The sequence below is a fragment of the Babylonia areolata genome, chromosome 2 (genome assembly GCF_041734735.1).
Source record: "Babylonia areolata isolate BAREFJ2019XMU chromosome 2, ASM4173473v1, whole genome shotgun sequence".
In the NCBI taxonomy this organism is placed as follows: domain Eukaryota; kingdom Metazoa; phylum Mollusca; class Gastropoda; order Neogastropoda; family Buccinidae; genus Babylonia; species Babylonia areolata.
Genome location: NC_134877.1, coordinates 65052746 through 65073003, shown reverse-complemented (window position 1 = coordinate 65073003; position 20258 = coordinate 65052746). Strand labels below are relative to the sequence as shown.

General features: G+C 41.8%; 1 protein-coding gene across 3 annotated transcripts in view; it reads right to left on the bottom strand.

Annotated features, from left to right (window-relative positions):
- The window catches only part of LOC143276312 (serine/threonine-protein kinase 32A-like), a 152609-nt gene that overhangs the window by 19405 nt on the left and 112946 nt on the right, over window positions 1-20258 (bottom strand). For 2 of the 3 annotated variants that reach the window (XM_076580818.1, XM_076580825.1), the window contains exons 7-10: window positions 6498-6601; window positions 5744-5866; window positions 2606-2731; window positions 871-1041 (exon numbers count right to left, since the gene is read on the bottom strand). In XM_076580818.1, coding sequence (XP_076436933.1) covers window positions 871-1041; window positions 2606-2731; window positions 5744-5866; window positions 6498-6601 — 524 coding nt within the window. The remainder of the gene's footprint in view (window positions 1-870; window positions 1042-2605; window positions 2732-5743; window positions 5867-6497; window positions 6602-20258) is intronic. The other variant, XM_076580833.1, reaches the window with a different exon arrangement.

Here is a 20258-nt window from a genome sequence, read left to right as displayed (position 1 = left end):
GCCAGAATCGGTGCAAACCGCAAATCGTTTCATTTTGTCATCACCGCTTTCTCTCTGTATATGGATGCTGAAAGGAAGAGTATCAACAGGATCATTGTGCTGGACCCACCTGCAAACCAGCCTGTAGGAGGGGCTGTGTGGGTGATAGAAGAAGACTGTGGCGTCATCGGGGAACCCACGACCAGAATTTGAACAAACCCTGTCTGGAGCACCAACACTCACTAACTGCTGAACTTTGGGAAACTGTTCCACAACCGTTACTTGTTTCAGATCTTTTTTTCATCATGGATTTGATTGATCTTCAGAATGTGGCTATTGTTAATTATTTTCACTTGGGTATTGGAAGTAGAATCACTTGGGTATTGGAAGTAGAAAGGGAAACCATTTGTTTGCCCTTTAAATTTGGATTTTTACTGTTTAGATGAAGGTGGGAGAGTTAAATTATTACTATCAATCTGTTGTACATACACAAAAGTATATTTTGTTAATATCTAAAATACATACATCATAAGTCTAAAGCTCAGCATGGCATTAAATAATCAGTTCTAAATTTATCAGTGAAGTGCATGCACAGCATACAAGCAAGCTTCTATGAATTAATATTTGTTTGCAGAGCTACGTAAAGTGAGTAACAAAGCATGAAGAGTTAGCACATGCCCAGACCAACATTCTGAAATCACTAAACAAGCAAAACAAGAGGAGAGAAGCTTTGATAATAGATTTACTTGTCATACTAGTTTAGCTGCCTCTACATGTGTAAAAAAGAAAAAAAAAAGAACAGAATAGAAAAAAACAGCGCATCAACGGTTAAAGGGGTGAACAACCAACATTCAACAGCTACAGCAGCTTAGCTCTACACAGAACTATTACATCAACGGTAGCGTCTTCGCAGATAGACAGTTGGCAACACAGGGTCTGCATCACCTCCGAGGTCTGTTTGGAGTTCTGCTTGGCCAAACGTTTCTTCTTCTTGTGCAGGGGCTTCGTTTCGATGATCATCTCTTCCAGTTCGTAGGTAGGGTCACAGTTCAACTGGTCATTCTGTGACAACACATGCATAGGTTGTTGTTCAGTTGGCTGTTTTTATTGGTGTTGCTTGGTTGACTTTTCATTACAATTGTTGTTATTGCTGTAGTTTGGTTGGCTGTTTTGTATTTCTCGTTTGTCACAACAGATTCCTCAGTGTGAAATTCGGGCTGCTCTCCCCAAGGAGAGCGCGTCGCTACACTGAGAGCGCCACTCATTTTGTTGCATTTTTTCCTGCATGCAGTTTTATTTGTTTTTCCTATCGAAGTGGATTTTTCTACAGAATTTTGCCTTTTGTTGCCGCATGTATTTTTACGTGCGCTAAGTGCATGCTGCACACGGGACCTTGGTTTATCGTCTCATTCGAATGACTAGCATCCAGAACACCACTCAAGGTTTAGTGGAGGGGGAAAAAATGTTGGTGACTGAGCCGTGATTGAACCAGCGTGCTCAGATTCTCCCGCTTCCTATGCGGACGCGTTATGTCTAGGCCATCACTCCACTGTTGTTGTTTCATAAGAGTCTTGCTTAAATGAAGTGCTATATCGAGTCCAGGCAAATCAGATGAATGTCTTGAGTATCTGATTGACCAGGCCACAAGAACAGCAGTAGTAGTAGTAGTCGTAATAATAATAATAATAATAATATAGCACAAAGAAGGGAACACTACAGGTATTGTCTTGACAACTGATGTTTATCAAGTACTGACAAGGAACGGAATCTTGTGAAGAGGGAATACAGGCCAACCATTCATTCGGATCAGATAAAGAGTGGTGGTCTGGACGCTAGTCATTCGGATGAGACGATAAACTGAGGTCCCATGTGCAGCATGCAGTTAGCGAACGTAAAAGAACCCTCGGCAACAAAAGGGTTGTTCCTGGCAAAATTCTGTAGAAAAATCCACTTTGATAGGAAAAACAAATAAATCTGCACACAGAAAAAAATACAAAAAAGGGTGGCGCTGTAGTGTAGCGACGAGCTCTCCCTGGGGAGAGCAGCCCGAATTTCACACAGAGAAATTTGTTGTGATAAAAAGAAATACAAATACAAATAATAGCAGATCAGGGATTTTTTTTTTTTTTTAATAGTAATGTCAGTCTCTCTCTCTCTCTCCCTCCCTCCCTCCCTCTCTCTCTCACACACACTGAACAAGAAATAATAATATGCAATGTACACAAAAACAAGGTCAAACCATTACAAACATGTCTTCATCGTACCACATGGCAACTTTCATTGGGTGACCATTGGTTTAAGGGAGGTAACTACTAAAAAGACGCTACTCACCAACCCGAAGTATTTGTCTCCCATATTTTACATGTGACAGATAATGGTTTGAACCATCAAACAGTTTCCACTGCTTTATTAAGCAAAATCACCATTCTTAACGCATGAGCATTTTAAGTTCAAATGTTTTATTTTCTCAGCCTCCATTTTTTGTCTTTTTTTTTTTAAATGTATGTAAAGTTTGATGAAAACTATTGCTGTTTTCCTCATCTGCCTTATCAACAACTTCCTTATCATATTAACTGTAAATGATGATGTGGTTGATAACTTTTGTACGCAATGGTGGAACACTCACCAAGGGAGTGAAAGGTGGCTTCATTTTGAATGAGAGCATGGCATCAAAGTCAATATCAGCCACATAACTGTGCTTCTGCAGCTGTGCCAGGGAAGACAGTCTGTCCTTGGGTTCAAACTCCAGCAGCTGTTCCGAGACACATGACACAACGTACACATATTGTACACATCATAGCATTCAAACTCCTGCCTGCAGTTGTACCAAACACGCGACACAACATACACATTTTGTACACACAGTATTTGAAGTCCTGCAGCTGTGCCAAACACTTTACACAATGTACACATGTTGTATATGGCGTAACAACAGGCAATCTGGGGAATATCGCGTATCATGCTGGGGTATCTCAGTAGATTGTGTGTGTGTGTGTGTGTGTGTGTGTGAATATGAATTAACTTCTTTGTTACTGCCGCACCCTTATCCATCAAGCTGCAGGATACTGATATATTAATGAGTTAAACTAAGCGCACATGCACACACATATTTTGATTATTTACTTACCTTTGCTTTGGTGTGAGATAATGAACAATCCAAGCACATATAGAGGTCACCACATTCATCACGCAAGTTTCTACTCTCAGAATATGTGTTTGCTTATTACTCTGCCTCTTGAGCAGAAAGTGTTCCATTCACTCAAACTTGGGGAAAAGCTGATGAACCTTCCCTATAATAACGGGTGCTTATAAACTGCACAGGATTGTAATACTGGCAAGAGTTGGAGGAAACGTCAGTAGACTGACGAGGACTATGTCGCAAACAGTGGTGTAGCCTGGTAACCAATGAACATGACTCTGCTGCCCACATGTTTTGTCATCGCTACTGTCTGGCACTGACAAAACTGGCTTGCCTTGGTCCAGATCCATTTGTGATGCAACTCTCTTTCATCTTCGTCATATCTTATTCATTTATGATGTCTCTCTCTGTCCCACCCCTATGTTCCCCTACCCCTCTCCCCACCCACAATCCCTCACCATCAGTCATTGGCATTTGTCTGGCGCAGCTCATATGGCGAGCCGTCCAGTAGGCTTTAGTCACACCCAGACTCGTGTTGTAGTACTAATGCCAGCAGCCCAGGGAAAGTTGCCATGAGGCTACCAAGCAGAGGAGAACCAAGCTGTTGATGATCACATTGGATATCATCATGCTTTTGATTCAACATACGCCAGGTACCGCACATGAACTCCCATTCAACGAGACCATACACTACGCCCCAATTGTATTTGTTATGTCAGAGTGATGAAGGTGGCTTCCATGATATTACAGAGATACAACATATCGGTTTCACACTGCGTCATATGGCTGTGTACTTCCTTTCACGTCCACTCCACGATCATGAGGTTTGCTACCTATGTCAATTATAACGGTTCGGCATTAATCTTATCAAAATGATTTATTTAGCATTAACCTGTCGCTGCCCAGTATCTTGTCTGTCTATATTTTCTGATATAATGGAACCTCCTCACAGTGGTAAGATCAGACAGACCACTGAATGCCCAAGCTGACTGGACACCCATTCACCAGAACTTAGAACTGTTTTAATGTAAGGCAACCGACCTGTATACATATAAATGCGTGTGTTGTACACACACACATATGAAAACCAAACCTTGAGTTGGATGAACAACAAAATGTTAGAAAGAATAAACTTATAACAAAACTAAATAAGTAAGGGTAATTTATAAACATATCTTTCATCTAAGACTGGGCGCTTTCTGCTCTGTTTTAACGCATAAAAAATAAACATTGCTACATTTCTTGACAATGCTGTTGACATTTTGAAGTAAGTGGGGTAATATGGGAATCCTTAAATTTTGTATATGCTTAGATCAGTATTTCTTTCTCAGAATATCATATTGTGGACAAATTGCCAGTACATGAATTTCGTCTTCGTACCCTCCACAAAGGTACAGTTTTTCAGGCTATCCTTATAACGCTCATTAACTTTAAATTCATTCACTCCAAATCTGAATCTAATGAAAGACGATCTGAATCTGGAAATGGTAAGATAAAATAAATATTTTTCTGGCTGCAACAATGATTTAAAGGAACTGTATGTTTCATAACAATTATTACTATATAGTTTGCTTGACCAGTCTTTTTTATAACAGTCCACTATACGTTGTTTAAATGTTCTAAGGAAAGCTTTCTCATTTCCTACACCACCATTAAACCAAACTTCTGAAAATCCATCAACATCTAAACAGCACTTTATTGTAGACGCCCAATATCTTAAATAATCATTTTGGTAGCTGGTCATCTTGTTCACACTCATAATATACACTTGCTTTGGAATTCTTGTTATGGGCATCTGTTGCAGTTTAAACCAGTATCGTAGTGCGCTAATGCAGCTATCAATGTACAGAGAATACCTACTTGTATCACCGTATACCACTGCGTTCAGCAATTTGGGGCTTGCATTCAAAAATCATTTACATGCAAATAAATAAACTGATTCTAGTGTTTTAAAACGCATAGTTCCCCATAATTCTGATGCATACAGCAATATGGGTTTCACTTGTGCACCAAACAGTTTAAAGAACACAATTCGATCCATACTCCCAAGATTCCACATTGTACGCATGATTTCGACCATCCTGCCTTTTGCTTTGCCCACATATTCTTTTAATGCAGAAACAAAAGATAGTTTGGAAGTCAATCAAAAACCTAAGTATCTATAACTGTTTACAATTTCAATTTCCTTACCATTATAAAACCATTTTTCAGCTTTTGACAAATGACCAGAGATTTGCGTGTGCCAATGCTGGGGTGAAACTGGGTGTGCACACTAGGTGAACGGACGTGTGTGGTGAGGGATTGTCAGTTGGTTTTAAAAAAGGCCTTCCGGTCTCAAGATGAATGGAAATGGGATTTGTTTGTTGCTTTTTATGTTGGACACGTGCTGCTGCCAAAAAGCAAATATCTGTACCTAAGTATAGACAATAAAGTTTGTGCATTTGTATTCATATACATAGGGCATGGGATTGTTTATTGATTTGAAGTTAAGGCCTTCCGGTCTCAAAATGAACGGACGTGTATAGAGAGAGATTGTTAGCTGGTTTGAAGTAAAGCCTTCCGGTCTCAAAATGAACGGATGTGTGTGTAGTGAGGGATTGTTAGTTGGCTTAAAGAAAGGCCTACCAGTCTCAAGATCTCCTTCATGCCGTCACTGACGTTGTGCAAGTGGAAGAACTGTCCCTTGGTGGAAATCATGGTGGCCCACGTGTCCTGCAGGCTGCTGCCGCTCGGCACAGAGAAAGGTCTCTGCACCAACACAACACTGACAAGGTGCATTATCACTTTGGTCAACTGTCCCTTATCTTTACCAAATCGAGAGAAAGGTCTCTGCACCAACACAACACTGACAAGGTGCATTATCACTTTGGTCAACTGTCCCTGTATCTTTACCAAATCGAGAGACTTTATGTGTACTTAACATAGGTGTATTGGGGATTTGCCTTGATTAAAAGGTAGCCATTATTGTCGTGAATATTTTCCCATAAAATGTATACTGCACACACTTTTGCAAAAGTCCACAAATTATCATCAGAAAAAAAATATGGACAGTTTTTTTGGCTTATACTTGAAATCACAAATCTCTCCTTATTTGAAACATAAACTAGGGACAAGTAAATTCTTGCTGACTAGGCAAACATTGTGCGAGTTCTTCCTTACTAGGCTAACATTGTGATCCAACAGAACACCATACAGTCCTTGTGTCACACTGGACAACACTTCAAAGAACACTCAATACATGCACGTATACAATTCAGCAGCTCTGTTGATTTGCTGTTTGCGAGACGTTCATATCGAAATAACGTTTTGTGATAGTGAGACAACAGAGGTCATCAAGGTTACCCCCGAAACGTTTTTGGCACAAAATAAACAGACTTACCCGTTTCCTGAGCATCTCAAACAAGCTCACCCCAAGCGACCACCAGTCGATAGGGAAGCTATAGCCACGCCTTTCGTTGATGGCCACTCCGAACACTTCCGGTGCTGAAAAGCCAAAGGCACCATTTGCATACAGATGCACTCAACAGAGCGGAGCTGCCGACAGTAAAAAGCTGACAGACATTCGTAAATCTTTTCCCTTCCCTTCGCCCACTTCCCCATAGCCCACTGACTGCTGAACCTTGCTGAAATATGATCAGAGTTGTATTATTTGTTACTGCAAAACCTTTCTATTTGATTTTGCTGAACAAATGTAATATTGTTCCAAGAGAAAGAAGTCCAAATAAGGAGTGGTGACTGAGATCCTGATCTGTGATACCAGTTTTATCACACTGGGGTGACAGCCTTACACTACGAACAAACTAGTCAGCAGCAGTCAAGAGGTTAAGTGAATGGAGCACGGAATGGCATGGCCGCTACTCCGGAGTGTCCCATGTCTTGTCAGGTATAATCTCCTAGGCTGATAGCTCCCCCCACTCCCTCATCTCTCTGCCCCCCCACGCCCCCTCTCTCCCTCTCTCTTCGTGCGCGCAACAGCACTCAAAGACATATATACTTATTGAATCATAGTCTAAGCCGCTTATTATGAAGTCGTATGTAACAAATGATTGCATATAACAAAGCAAAAAGGTTGGTCCTTGCAAAAATCCTCCTTCACATGACTAAAAATGCATCGAATGTAAAGAAGTCAGGTGTAACGAAATGCCGCTTGTAACGAAATGGTTTTGGGGTCCCCAGCAGGCGATCACGCCAGTTATAATGAAGCCACCACCTGTTGCGAATCATATGTTCGGCCCCGTGAAGAGTTCAAGCCGGATATAGCGAAGTGGTCACTTTCGTGTTCGGGAACTATTTCTCGAAAATGGTTGGTTGGTTCCCTGCAATGTTTATTGTTTCATTCGATTGCTGGCTCTTCTATGGATATGAAGGAGTATCCGGATAGGCACATAAAATGTAGAGCTTTCTATGCGTTTCCCTAACAGAAATCACATGTTTACGCATGTGTTTGACTAGCTGCATAAAATATGCTTCTTTCATTTTCTTCCACAACTTCACATACACATATGTAGATAAAAGTCCACAGTATTTTTTTTTTTACCGTATGTTTCTGTTACAGTAAAAGTCACCTCTGTAATTCGTAAGCAACATAATCCTATTGTAGTGTCCTGTAAAGCGAGTGCCTGTAATTGTCGGAACAGAGTGGTAGACTCACATGGGGTCAAATGACCGTAGACAGATGAGAGATGCTAGAGGGATGAGGGTGGGGTGAAGGGGAAGGAGGGTGTCTGGCTTTGATTTCATAGGCCATTTCATCATGGCGTCTGCACGTCGCAAAGTCTGTCGCTAAAACGAAATTTTGAAATTATTCAAGAAGTTGAAAGAAAAGTTCATATAAAACAAGAGAGGCAAGGCCTTCAAGACTCACTTGTGATACACTTAAAAAAAATCCAAGCTTTTTATGTACTGAGTATAATTTAAAAATGTAATGTTTAAGATGAGAAAGATCAGTTTAAAGCAAATTAACTCCCCTAGCATTAATTACAGAGTAATTTCCCTTTTTTACTATCTGCACCAAAACGTTTGCAAAATAAATAAAACTTCCATGCTTAGCAAAAGAAGTTCCTGTTTGAACTAAAAATGATAATAATGACTGCTCTCGTTGCTGGGTCAGAATATCAGATCAAAGTGCCAAGTTTAGAGAATACAAAAATATAAATATAACAGTAAATGCAGTTTGCATATAATTAGGCTTCATTTTTTAATTTTTTTGTGCCCATCCCAGAGGTGCAATATTGTTTTAAACAAGATGACTGGAAAGAACTGAATTTTTCCTATTTTTATGCCTAATTTGGTGTCAACTGACAAAGATTTGCAAAGAAAATGTCAATGTTAAAGTTTACCATGGACACTCAGACACACACACACACACAGACAACCGAACACCGGGTTAAAACATAGACTCACTTTGTTTACACAAGTGAGTCAAAAATTCCAAAACGAACTGAAGCCTATCACCGATACTCTTTCACTCAACAACAGGCACACATTGAGAACGTTTCTCACTGCAAGGCCAGTATAATCCCGAGCCGTGAAGTAATGTAGCTATTTCGTTTTTTTGGGGTATGAATCATTCTTCTGTAAAAATAAAATCCAACTATGGAAGAGTATATTTTTTCGTCCACGAGTCACTCAGTCTAAATTAATGACCGGACAAAGTATGCGTTGTGTCATTGTGTTTGCACGTCTTGTTTGATTCTCCAGATAGAGGGGGGCAATCTTAACTCTCTCTGCCCTTGTATGTCTGTCATCCTCCCTCCTTACCTCTCTCTCAGGACAGAAATGACAGCGAACTCAGCCCCCCTCCTCTCTCTCTCCAAAGACACATGATTGCTGTAGCGTTTGTATTCTCTTTGACTCTCTGAATGTGTGCGCGTGCACACGCGCGTGTGTGTGTTCTTGTTCTTATCGCTTATAGTCCAGCCAACCGCACAGGGCCATATCAGGACTGTAAAAGCAAACAAACGCTCAACCGCGCCAACACAAACTGTCACATCTACAAACAAGCACAAAGACAAACCCACAAAACACAGTATCCCAACCAATTAGCTGCTTATGGCTAATAAGATGAGGTCATGCTGAGGACGCCAGCCCTTCCGCTTAATTCACCATCCCCAGATTACGAAAAATCGTAAAAAAGGGGGAAAAAAACAATACTTCAATGCCAAACAAAAAAATATATTCAAAAAGAGCCATATAGGCAAAGAACACTGCAGAATCGGCAGCTAGTACCAATCCCAGTGTTTACATCCCACTACCTAATCGCCAGAGCAAAACAGTAGGACTACATATAGTACGTAACAGACTGCGGAAAAGATTATATATATATATATATATATAAAATGTGAAGGCTTGCTTGAAAAAAAAAAGGGGAATGGACTGGGGAGGCAGAAAAAGGAGACAGCAGTGAAGAAAGAAAAAAGGCAGAAACAAAGAGAGTGATGGAACAGGAAATTTCTAGCACATAAATTCCAGAAGGCGGGGATGCTATTTACACTGAAAGACCCCCGGCGTGTGTGTGTGTGTGTGTGTGTGTGTGATCACAGAGAGAGAGAATGAATGAATGAACGTGTGGATTGAGTTGCGGTAAATGAAGAAAAGAAACAGACGGCATCGACAAGTTTCCTCTCCACCACAAATTAAATTATGACAGTTCGTTTGCAAGGCCTTCCAAGTCTCTTCTGGTCAAGACCTGTCCAGTGATTTTGATTTGTGCAGGTCAAACACATGCTACAGATATGGAACAAGTTGTATCAGCAAGTACTGAACAGGTATACACATACTGTAGCGGTTTGTATACATACTGTATGACATTTAGTTGTGTTCGACTACGACCATCAGAACAACAGCGGAGGCAACTGCTGTCCTGACTAACTGGGCTAGAATTGGATTGTGTGTGTGTGTGTGTGTGTGTGTGTGTGGAGAGAGTGTCCAGCCCAAGTTTTCCCCCACTCTCTTGGCCAAGAGGGCTTTAGGACAGTCGGAGTTGGGGTGGTACCTGAAAACCAACTAGCCCCCAAGCCTGCAGCACTAAGAGCCAGAGCAATCTGGCCTCCTGGAGTCACAGTCCTTCACAAAAGACAAAGCTGTAAACGAACTCCCATTGCAGTGGACAAACCACTGATCACACAACCCTCACTTTTGCTGTCTGGCCCAACTGTGAGCTTGTGTCAATCAATAAGCCGAGAGTTAAGCCTTACTGTACATTAGCCACAACTTAACACGTATCTCTATGCGTGAAATTTGGGATGCTTCCCCATGGGACAGCCCGTCGCCATCCTTTTTCCTATGTCTACATGCATACTTGTGTTGTGTGTTGATATATCTCTTCATGCACACTCCCCAAGACAGAATTCAGATGGCTCACATTTGCAGTCTTTGAAGGGTTGAAATCCTTCCACCACCACCACCACTGACATTTTTGTTGTTAATGAAAACCGTTTTTGTAAAATACATTTCAATGATGGCATCCTGTAGATGTTGTGTTTCTTCTTTTTTTTTTCTTTCTTTCTTTCTTTTAATTATGGGGGGAATTACTCTGGAAGGCTGAAAATTCACAAATCTGACCTAGAGTGGTGTATTTCGAGACAATTTTCTCAGTTTTGGGCTGATTGTTACGGACATCAATTCACGACTTGAAACAACACTTTCTATTTTTTTTTCAGCATTCAAGGGGTTAAATTCAAAACCACCCGCAAACTACCGCAATCTTGCCTGTGACGTGAAAATTTGAAAGAACCCAATACTGTTTGGTGATTAAATACAAACATTCGCACACGCGCTCTTATCCACATGCAATTCATGCAAACACAAACGCGCATGCTGACTCTAACCTCCCCCTTTGTGATCAACGTCAGAAGTATAAACATTATTAACTTGAGTACTCTCTCTCTCTCTCTCTCTCCCGCCCAAACACACACACACACACACACACACATGCATAACGTTCATACGAGAAAAGGAAGTGGAGACAAAGATATATAAAAAGAGAAGAGGGAAAAAAAAGTATTTAGAAAGAGAAAGATGACGATGCAAACCCTTCAAAAACAACACTTGGGGCCATTTGAATTCTCTCTAAGGGAGAGCAAAAAAAAAAAAAAAAAAAAAAAAAAAAAATATATATATATATATATAAACAATACATACATACCTACACACAGGCACAGTATGTGTGTGTGTGTAGTTTGAAGCACCCGCGCACTAACATGCTGCCAGTGCGAGCACCCGAGACGGGCTGTACAGTCCCTCCCGTGAGCAGCTTCAAAGGTGAGGGAGCGGGGGACGGGGTGTGGACCTCGTTAATCAGGACGTGGCCATGTCCGTGCCCCACTCAGTCAGTCGCCAGTCAATTCGGATTTGCAGACCGGGGAGCTCAACGATCGAAACGTGTCGGGAGAAATCGATACTGCTGGGAGGGGAGGAAGAGCGTGCACCTTACTGGCAGCGGGAGAGACGGGGTAAGAAGAATCTTTGATCAGCAGGCCTACCAGAGACACGAAGCGGTGGTGTGAAACCTTGGTTTCTCTAACCGTTTTGTTAACGCGCCTTGAAGGAAAGCCGGCCGCGGCAGCTGCTGTTTTGTCCCTGACAACTCGCACTTACCAGTCAGTTTCAGTTTCAAGGTGTCAAAGCGTGCGAACTTAACCATGTACTCTACGACACACCTGCTGTGATAAAAAAAAAAAACGGAAAGAAAGGAGCAGATTCCTGATTTTAGAATAGACCCAACGCGCTGGTCTGGTCTTGAGAGTCTGTCCATCCAAGGTTTGTGTAAATAAACGGCATGAAATGAAATAAAATAATTGAACAAAATATACAAGTACATTAAAATGTACTAAAGTTAAAAGTATATAGAATCCAGACACAAAGCCGCCAGACTGTCGCGCTTCAACAATAATACCAGCTCAATACACAATACACACACACAATACACAAACTTTATTGTCTATACTTTGGTACAGACATTTTCTTTTTGGCAGCAGCACATGCGATTTAATTACATGCATTCGGAAGTGTCATCTTCATTCAAGGTCAGGAATGGCTAGCTATCTGGAAGGCAATCTGGTATATGTGTCAAGTCTTGCAAAAGTCTTTGTCAATTGTATTTAGTAACAAAAGGACCCTTCTCTGACCTATATATTTGATGATGACACGCTATGGCATTAAGTTTCTTTGTTCGTTTGTTTGTTTTCTCTATATATCCAAATTCTAAAGTAAATTAGTTGCTAGCAAACGTTTTATGAGATATCAGTAGAGATACCACATGCAAACACAAGCTAGTTTTGTAAACCCCATTTCTTTGAGCAACGATATTTCCTTTCATTCTTTTTGTCACACACACACACACACACACACACACATTATATATATATATATATATATATATATATATATATATACATATATATAAATATATATATATAAAAGGTTCATTTTAACCTAACTTCGCTACTGCCCGTAAACTTCAGATGCATAATGAGGCAATGATTTCACCCACTTTACCCCTCCTACTACTGCGCTACCCCATCCCACCACCGTGTGAACTCATAGAAAACACCACACAAATTCACAACAAGCATGGTGGAGGGACTGAGACTAGAATGGACGTTAGCTCATGAAAAGTACATTAAGATCAAAGAAAGCTAAGACACATTTTCTTTGTATTACTTTTTTGTTCATCCTTAATGATGATCAACAAGAATAAGGATGATAATGTAGATGATGTGAGGGTCCCTCTGGATTTGGAACCTTGAAACAGAACTACCGGCCACCTTTTATAATAAATCATGGCTTCAACACAGTCCCACAGATAGTTAACTGTGGTGCTGATTTCAGCATCCTCAATGTAAATAGCAATCGATATTGTGGTCTCATCTTTCTGTCTCATTGCAAGTGCACCCAATGTAGTACAGAAGCAAGTCTTTTAAAGACTTTAAGGCAGCTTTAAAATCCCATTCGAAGATTCAGACTGTTGATTGGAATCGATCCCGCAAACTCTCTGAGCATGAGGTTCACCACTGCGCTACAGCTGGCATCATTGGCAATTAGTTAGACAAAACTACCAGAAAAACAAAGAAAAAAAATGTTTCCAACTAAAGAAGATCATCGATAGCAATTAATTATCCAGGTTTACCCCAGCCTGGCGAGCCAAGGGGGATAAACTTGTTTATGTCTGATTACGTCATTAAGTATACAGAGAATGACCTATGTTGTCAAAACTTATTTTTATATTCGCCACTCGACCAGACTACTCCTCCGGAAAAGTTTCCGTGCTGTTGATCTAACTGCTTCGATCAAATTCATTAACGCAAGATAGGAAAGTACGGGCTGCACCGGTAATGCACGACGTGAGAGCGCGTGTATGTGTAAGAGATATGAATATGAAATCCGTGCGGTCACGTTCTGGATACAGACCAACGCAAACGGGAAGAGATAGGAAAAAGAAACACAGTGAAAAACAAAGATGCCGAATCATACCAACGTTCTACTTTGGAATTATACGAGTGATGGTCTGGTTCCTAAGATGAGCAGGACAAAATATATATTCTAACAAACGTGGCAAAATGAAAAGATCAGAAGTTAGAAAAGTTTAACACGAAATTTAAATGCAGTGATCAGCAATGGCAAGAAATACAACATGCTTAACTACTGTCAAGTTTTACCTCTCCGACACAGACCATGGAACACCTTTTCTTTCGTTTTCTCTGACAACATTTTGTCAGATATACTCGCATGTAAAACAAAATATGGAAATTTAATTTCTAACATTTTTGCTTACAAGCAGGAAATGACAATAAGTCCCCCCAAAGAAAACGTGACAAATGTAAATCTGGGATTCAACCATACGTGTATCCATTCTACATTAAGTGTGAGAGCCAAACCTTCGCCTGGCTAAGTGTGACACGAGAATTAACAAAGATCTGTCCGCACGAAAACGTGATTTAAAAAAAAATCAATTTAGTCTCTATCGTTCATCATAAATGCTATGTCCAAACCCCACCCAAACTACAAACAAGGTGAACAAAGAAGCGATAGTTGTACCCTCAGATACGTCACTCTGACCACGCATCTTTGTTTGACGTGAAACTGTGACATGCCTCTGACGTTGTCCTGAACACAAACATAATGATACATAATCATATGAAATAATAGGCATACAAAACCAAAACCATGCCAGCGGGCAACACGCGCACGTTCTGGACACAAAAAATACAGTTTTGAAAGAATACCCGATTATCACGTCCAGAAAAAATACATAAACATATTCAGTGCTTTTTATAGAGAAAAAAAGGTGAGGGATCAACAAAACAAAAAATGAATAAAATAGACCGAAAGAAAAGAATGGCCAGAAATAAAGAAAGCGATTAAAAAAGGGGAACTTTCTAGCGAGAATGTCCAGAGGGTGGAGATACTGTTCACAATGAAACAGCTCCCGACATCCTCATGGAGGTGATAGTGAACTCCGGCGACATGAACAATGATGAAATAATGACTGTGGTGGTGGTCATCATGACTGTGGTGGTGGTGATTAGCGGCAACCAGTTGCAGACCATTAATTACAGCAGATGTGATGGTGTTAGCAGTAATGGTGGAGCACGCAGCCTACCAATCAGAATCTCTTTCAAATAATTCCACTTAACACTAAAGAAGCAACGTCAGTGAACGAGAAGAAACTGTGTTTTCCGGACAACAGGTGGATCGCTCCGATCTGACCCATTCTTGCATTTTGAAAGGAGAGGAGTTCCACTGACATTTTCACAGCAACCGCGAGTGTTGATGAACCAAAACAGACACGGTGACAAGATTATACGGAGCCGTGTGCTGGGGGGGAAACCTGACCAAACATGACAAAGACAGGTTGGAAAAAGTCATTAGGAAAGCGGGTGGGGTGGTGGGTATAAGACAAGACACCTTTCGTGACATGCACAATAGAAAACTGACTGACAGACTAATAACAATTTTGACCGACGTAAGACACCCACTACATGATGACATTAATAGCAGAAGGTCAGACATAAGTGGTAGGTTTAGAGCTCCACGCGCAAGAACATCTCGATACATTAATTCATTTATTCCTACAGCCATTCGCGCACACAATCAAAACATCCAATACACTAAGTGAACCCTCCCACCCCCCAAGCCCACTCGCCACAGCAACACCTGAACTTCACCAGCAGACGAGTGTATGGGAGCAGACATTATGCGTGCATGTGGGACTGAGCGGGTGAGCACGGGCAAGCAAGCATTTCTGTGTGTGTGTGATCGGAAGTGATTTTTAAATATTTTCTTATTTTACTTGGATTTCATGTATCTTAATGTTAATGTTCTAATCTTATTGGCGTGACATATGTTATGTGCATGCATACGTTGTTTGTGTGTGTGTGTGTGTGTGTGTGTGTGTGTGTGTGTGTGTGTGCGTGCATTTTACTTATATATACGATTTATTCCCTTGATGTTTTTATTTATGTACTGTTGTACAATACCTTATAGTCTTAACGTGTGTGTGTGCGTGTGTGTGTGTGCGTGCGTGCGCGCATGTCATTTTTAGTAATCTTATACCCTTTTTTTGTTGGATGTTTTCATTTGTTAATATTGTTGTGCAATACCCTATTGTCTTAACATGAGTATGTGTGTGTGTGGGTGGGGTGGGGTGGGGGTTAGTATATCGTCAGCTATTGGGAATTCTTATTTGACTAGTTGTAATCTCTTCTTATGTTGCGCATGATTTTATGCCAGTGTTTACAATGAGCCTGTGATTGCACAACTTAATTTCCATGTGGATTAATAAAGTGTTTTTGATTGATTGATTGATTGATTGATAGGAGAAAAAAAGGCTTTCCACGCGATTACCGGACTAAACAACATTTTCAAACCACCAGGAAAGAGGAACGGGTGGAGAAGAGAAGAGTCCACAAGAATCAACGTTATAAAATCAAGAAAAAAATGCACAAAGCATCCACGAAGTAGATATGGAAATAAAGCATTCATAACAATAAGCAGAACATAAAGCAAGGCCAAGTTTGTTTTTTTTAACGCATATTGTATCAAAAATCAGAATAACTGCTTTGCATTGCATTGCATTGTATTGTATCATATTGCAACGTATATAAATACTATACTTCCACCACAGCACATTTCTCCCGGGGGGTGGGGGCCGCCATCTTGTTCTTGACCACAAGTACGTGTGTTTTGCAATCAAAGTGAATTTTTTCTGCAAATTCTGCCAGGGACAATGCTATTGATGCTGTGGGTTCTTTGGATTTTTTCTGCAAATTTTGCCAGGGACAATGCTACTGATGCTGTGGAATCTTTTATGAGTGCTAAGTGTATGTCGCACAAAGAACTTCGGTTTATCTACTTTAAAGTCAATTTTATACTTTGTTTTTGCAGGGACAACTCTCTAATTGCCGTGGGTTCTTTTACACATAAAAAAGAGCACGTGGGCACTTACCTCTGTTTATCTTCTCATCCGAAAGACTAGCACTGAGAACACATTCAGGGTCTAATGAAGGTGGGAGAAATGTCTGGGTCTGTGACTGGAACCACGAACCTGTGGAATCTTTTAACCAGCCAAGTGAGTGCTTTTATCAATTTCGCCAACAGTCCTTTTGTGCAAATTCTGATAAAGAAAGAACTGACCGTCTGCCTCTTCTTGAAGTTGTTTTTGTTTTGTGAGATTGTTATTGTTTTTTGGTGGTGGTGCTCATATGAAATATCTTGAAAACATTCCACAAGAAGCCTCAGGTCCGATAAACAGCATTACTAAAGCTTGGCAGATTGGCATGGGCAAACATGTTTGCATGGAAACATATTTCAAATACATAAAAATTTTAAGTCCCAAATCCTTTCCACCGAGAAAAAGAGGGGATCAGACACTGAAGCTGAAAGACACGGAAAATGGTAGGATGGAAAGAATGGGGGTGGGGGTGATGAGAAGAGCACTTCCAACTCGACGCCCGAGTCGGAGCGTTAATTTTGCTTCAATCCCATTGGTCTCCCTACACAACTTTCCTGCCCCTTCAGTCGCGTTAAACACTACCCCCCCACCCCCACCCCGCACCACCCATCCCTCCCCTCCCCTCCCCTCCCCTCCCCCAGGTTTTCCTGGTTTTGTATCTCGAGAGGGAAGGAAACAAGAGCGGAAAAACTGCGTGGCATGATTTGTGACCCGCCAACAGAGCTGGACATAAGACGAATGGCATGCTGTCTTACCAGCGTCATTCAGAGGAGAGTGAAGAAGAGTGGCTGGTCCCTGTCTGGAACCAATCCATAAAAATATGCATGGCCCCGGGACACCCATGAAAACGTCAAAGAAGACAGTTGCTAACATAGCTCTCCGATGGATTTCACTGGCTGGTAAAGGGGTTAGGCGGGTAGCGAGTGGGTGAGGGGGGAGGGGTGTGTGCGGGAACGCGAGGTCAGTCTTCGCTCTGGGAGAGCTTCATCAACACTTTGTTTGGAAGATTTATACAATTATCTGATTTCTGCTGCAGTTGTCCTACCCTACAGTAAATTCATTTTCTAAAAATAAACTACAGTAAATTCATTTTATAAAATAAACAAACAGAATACTGATTTTATGTGGATTTGTAAACCACAAAATAAACATAGTGGAAGACGAGCAACAGTTTCCATCCTGGCACCTGTCTCTTATCCAACCACAAATCCATTTGCCTGGGGCCTGTGTGTGTGCGTGTGCGTGTGTTTGAACTGCATACAAATTACATAGACGTTTTAAAAGTGGATACAGAAAACAGTCGGTTTCTTTACCAAACCGATCAATGAGTACCATAAATGACCAAGATGTTGAACACTGTAAGCCTTCATAATACATAATGTTAACGCGCGTGCGCCCAGAGACACAGGCAGACAAACGGACAGAAAAAGAGAACGAGCGCAGAATCGACACTTCCCATCATTCTTACAGAGTTCTGCACGTTTTCGTTTCCTTGCAACACGATGTCGGTGAATGTCCATTCATGGACTGGGGCAGAACAACATCGCAAATAAAAATTCACACATGATGGATGTGTGTGCACAACCCATGAGGCTGACTCCCTGCTACCACGCTACAGTGTAGTCACACGCTTTCACTGCAAATGTCTGATTCTGTTTAAACGAAAGTATAGTTCAGTTTAACACCCGGTCTGATCCAATACTGGCACTGAAATGTAGTGTAATATCGCAGCCCAGACCTGATGACCCATTACTTTCAGTCTTGCAAACTGGTGTTTTATGTTAAAAAAAAAAAAAACGAGAATAATAATCAGACATTCCTCATTGAGAAAACGGTGCGACAGAGGTATTCATCGGCTGGTCAAGCAGTAATAGCAGTCTGACTGGATATCGAAAGCCCTTGCCGTATTGTTCATACAAAACACAATTTCTCCCTCACGCACATCAAGCATCCAGCAAGTGCATGTGCGTTCTGTTCTTGACGTTTCTTCCCTTCTCTCGTCTGTCTGTCCAACAGCCTGTCCGGTTGTTCGGTGTGTGTGTGTGTGTGTGTGTGTGTGTGAGTGTGAGATATATATATATAGAAAGAGTTGTAGACAGAGAGGGTGTGCATGTGCGCGTGTGTGTGCTCCTGCGCGCGCGCGCGCGTGTGTGTGTGTGTGTGTGTGTGTGTGTGTGTGTGTGTTAAGACTGTGTGAGTGTGTGTGGTGTGTGTGTGTGTGTGTAAATGTATGTGAAAAAGAGACAGAGGAGGGGAGAGAGAGTGTCTGTGTTGTGTGCGCGCGCGTGTGACTGTTGGATGTGGGGGGAGTGGACGGGGAGCCAGAACTGTTAACAAGGAAGAGGTCACAGCTACAAATGTTTTTTTTCAAAAACGGGGACGGAAGAGGGCGTCACTGGGTTTGATAGTTTAATAATGCTAGTGTACCTGCCTCAAACTACACCCCCCCCCCGCCCCCCAAACACACACACACACACTCCATCTCCGTCCTCCTGTTGGATTTCACCCGGGATCATTCAGGTCTGGCCTCGAATGACCCCCTGGGATCACTTGTGGCTGGTCAGGATCGATCCCCAACCCCCCAATCTCCTTGGTGGAAATTACTCTCTCTCTACGGGCTCAATCCAGCTAGTGAAAAGGGAAAGGGGACGTTCTGGGCAAGTCTTTACTGACCCGCGTTCTATGAATGAATGACTGATATGGATACTCATTTAGCGCCTACCCTCGGACGGAGACCAAGCTCTAAACGCTTTACAAACATGGGGTCATTTGCAACACATGTGCCTACCCTGGTACAGCCGACTGACGGCAGCCACTGGGCGCTCATCATTCGTTTCCTGTGTTATTCAACCAGATTTCAGGCACGCACGCATACACACTCATATAGACTCTCTCCATCACAACTTAACGGAAGCTGACCTGGGAGTTTCAGTTTGTTTCTCAAGGAGGCGTCACTGCGTTCGGACAAATCAATAAACACTACACCACATCTGCTAGGCAGATGCCTGACAGCAGCATAACCCAAGGCGCTTGTCAGGCCTTGAGTGCATGTTTATATACTTGTGCACCTATCGAATGGAATTCTTTTAACACAATTTTGCAAGAGGACAACACTTTCGTTGCCATGGGTTCTTTTTCAGTGCGCCAAGTGCGTGCTGCACACGGGACCTCGGTTTATCGTCTCATCCGAAAGAATATAACGCTCAGTTTGATTTTCCGCTGAAACTTGGGAGAAAGGGCGAGAGCGGGATTCGAACCCACATCCTCACGAACTCTCTGTATTGGCAGCTTAGCGCTTTAACCATTCTGCCGCCTTCCTCCTTTTAACAGCTTGTACTTAACCGGGCCAAAGTTACCCAAGGACTTCATTTACATAACAGAATGACTACCATGCCTATTTATGAGGGGGGTGGGGGAGGGTAAAATCCAGCTGGGAGGTGGGGGTTCAGTTCTGACTCGTCGAAGTTTACCTCCAGGGATTATACCATACTAGTCTACACAGATCCCGGGATTAATCGGGGCCAGCCAGATCTGATCCAGAGGTAAAATCCAGCAGGGGTACGTATAGGCTACTACACCGGAACCCGGGACAGGATTTTATTTGCAAACAACCGGTGGAACCGAGAGGTGGAAGACGGAATGGGGAAGAGAAATAAAACCCAAAGGACATAAACTTTTACTGGATTG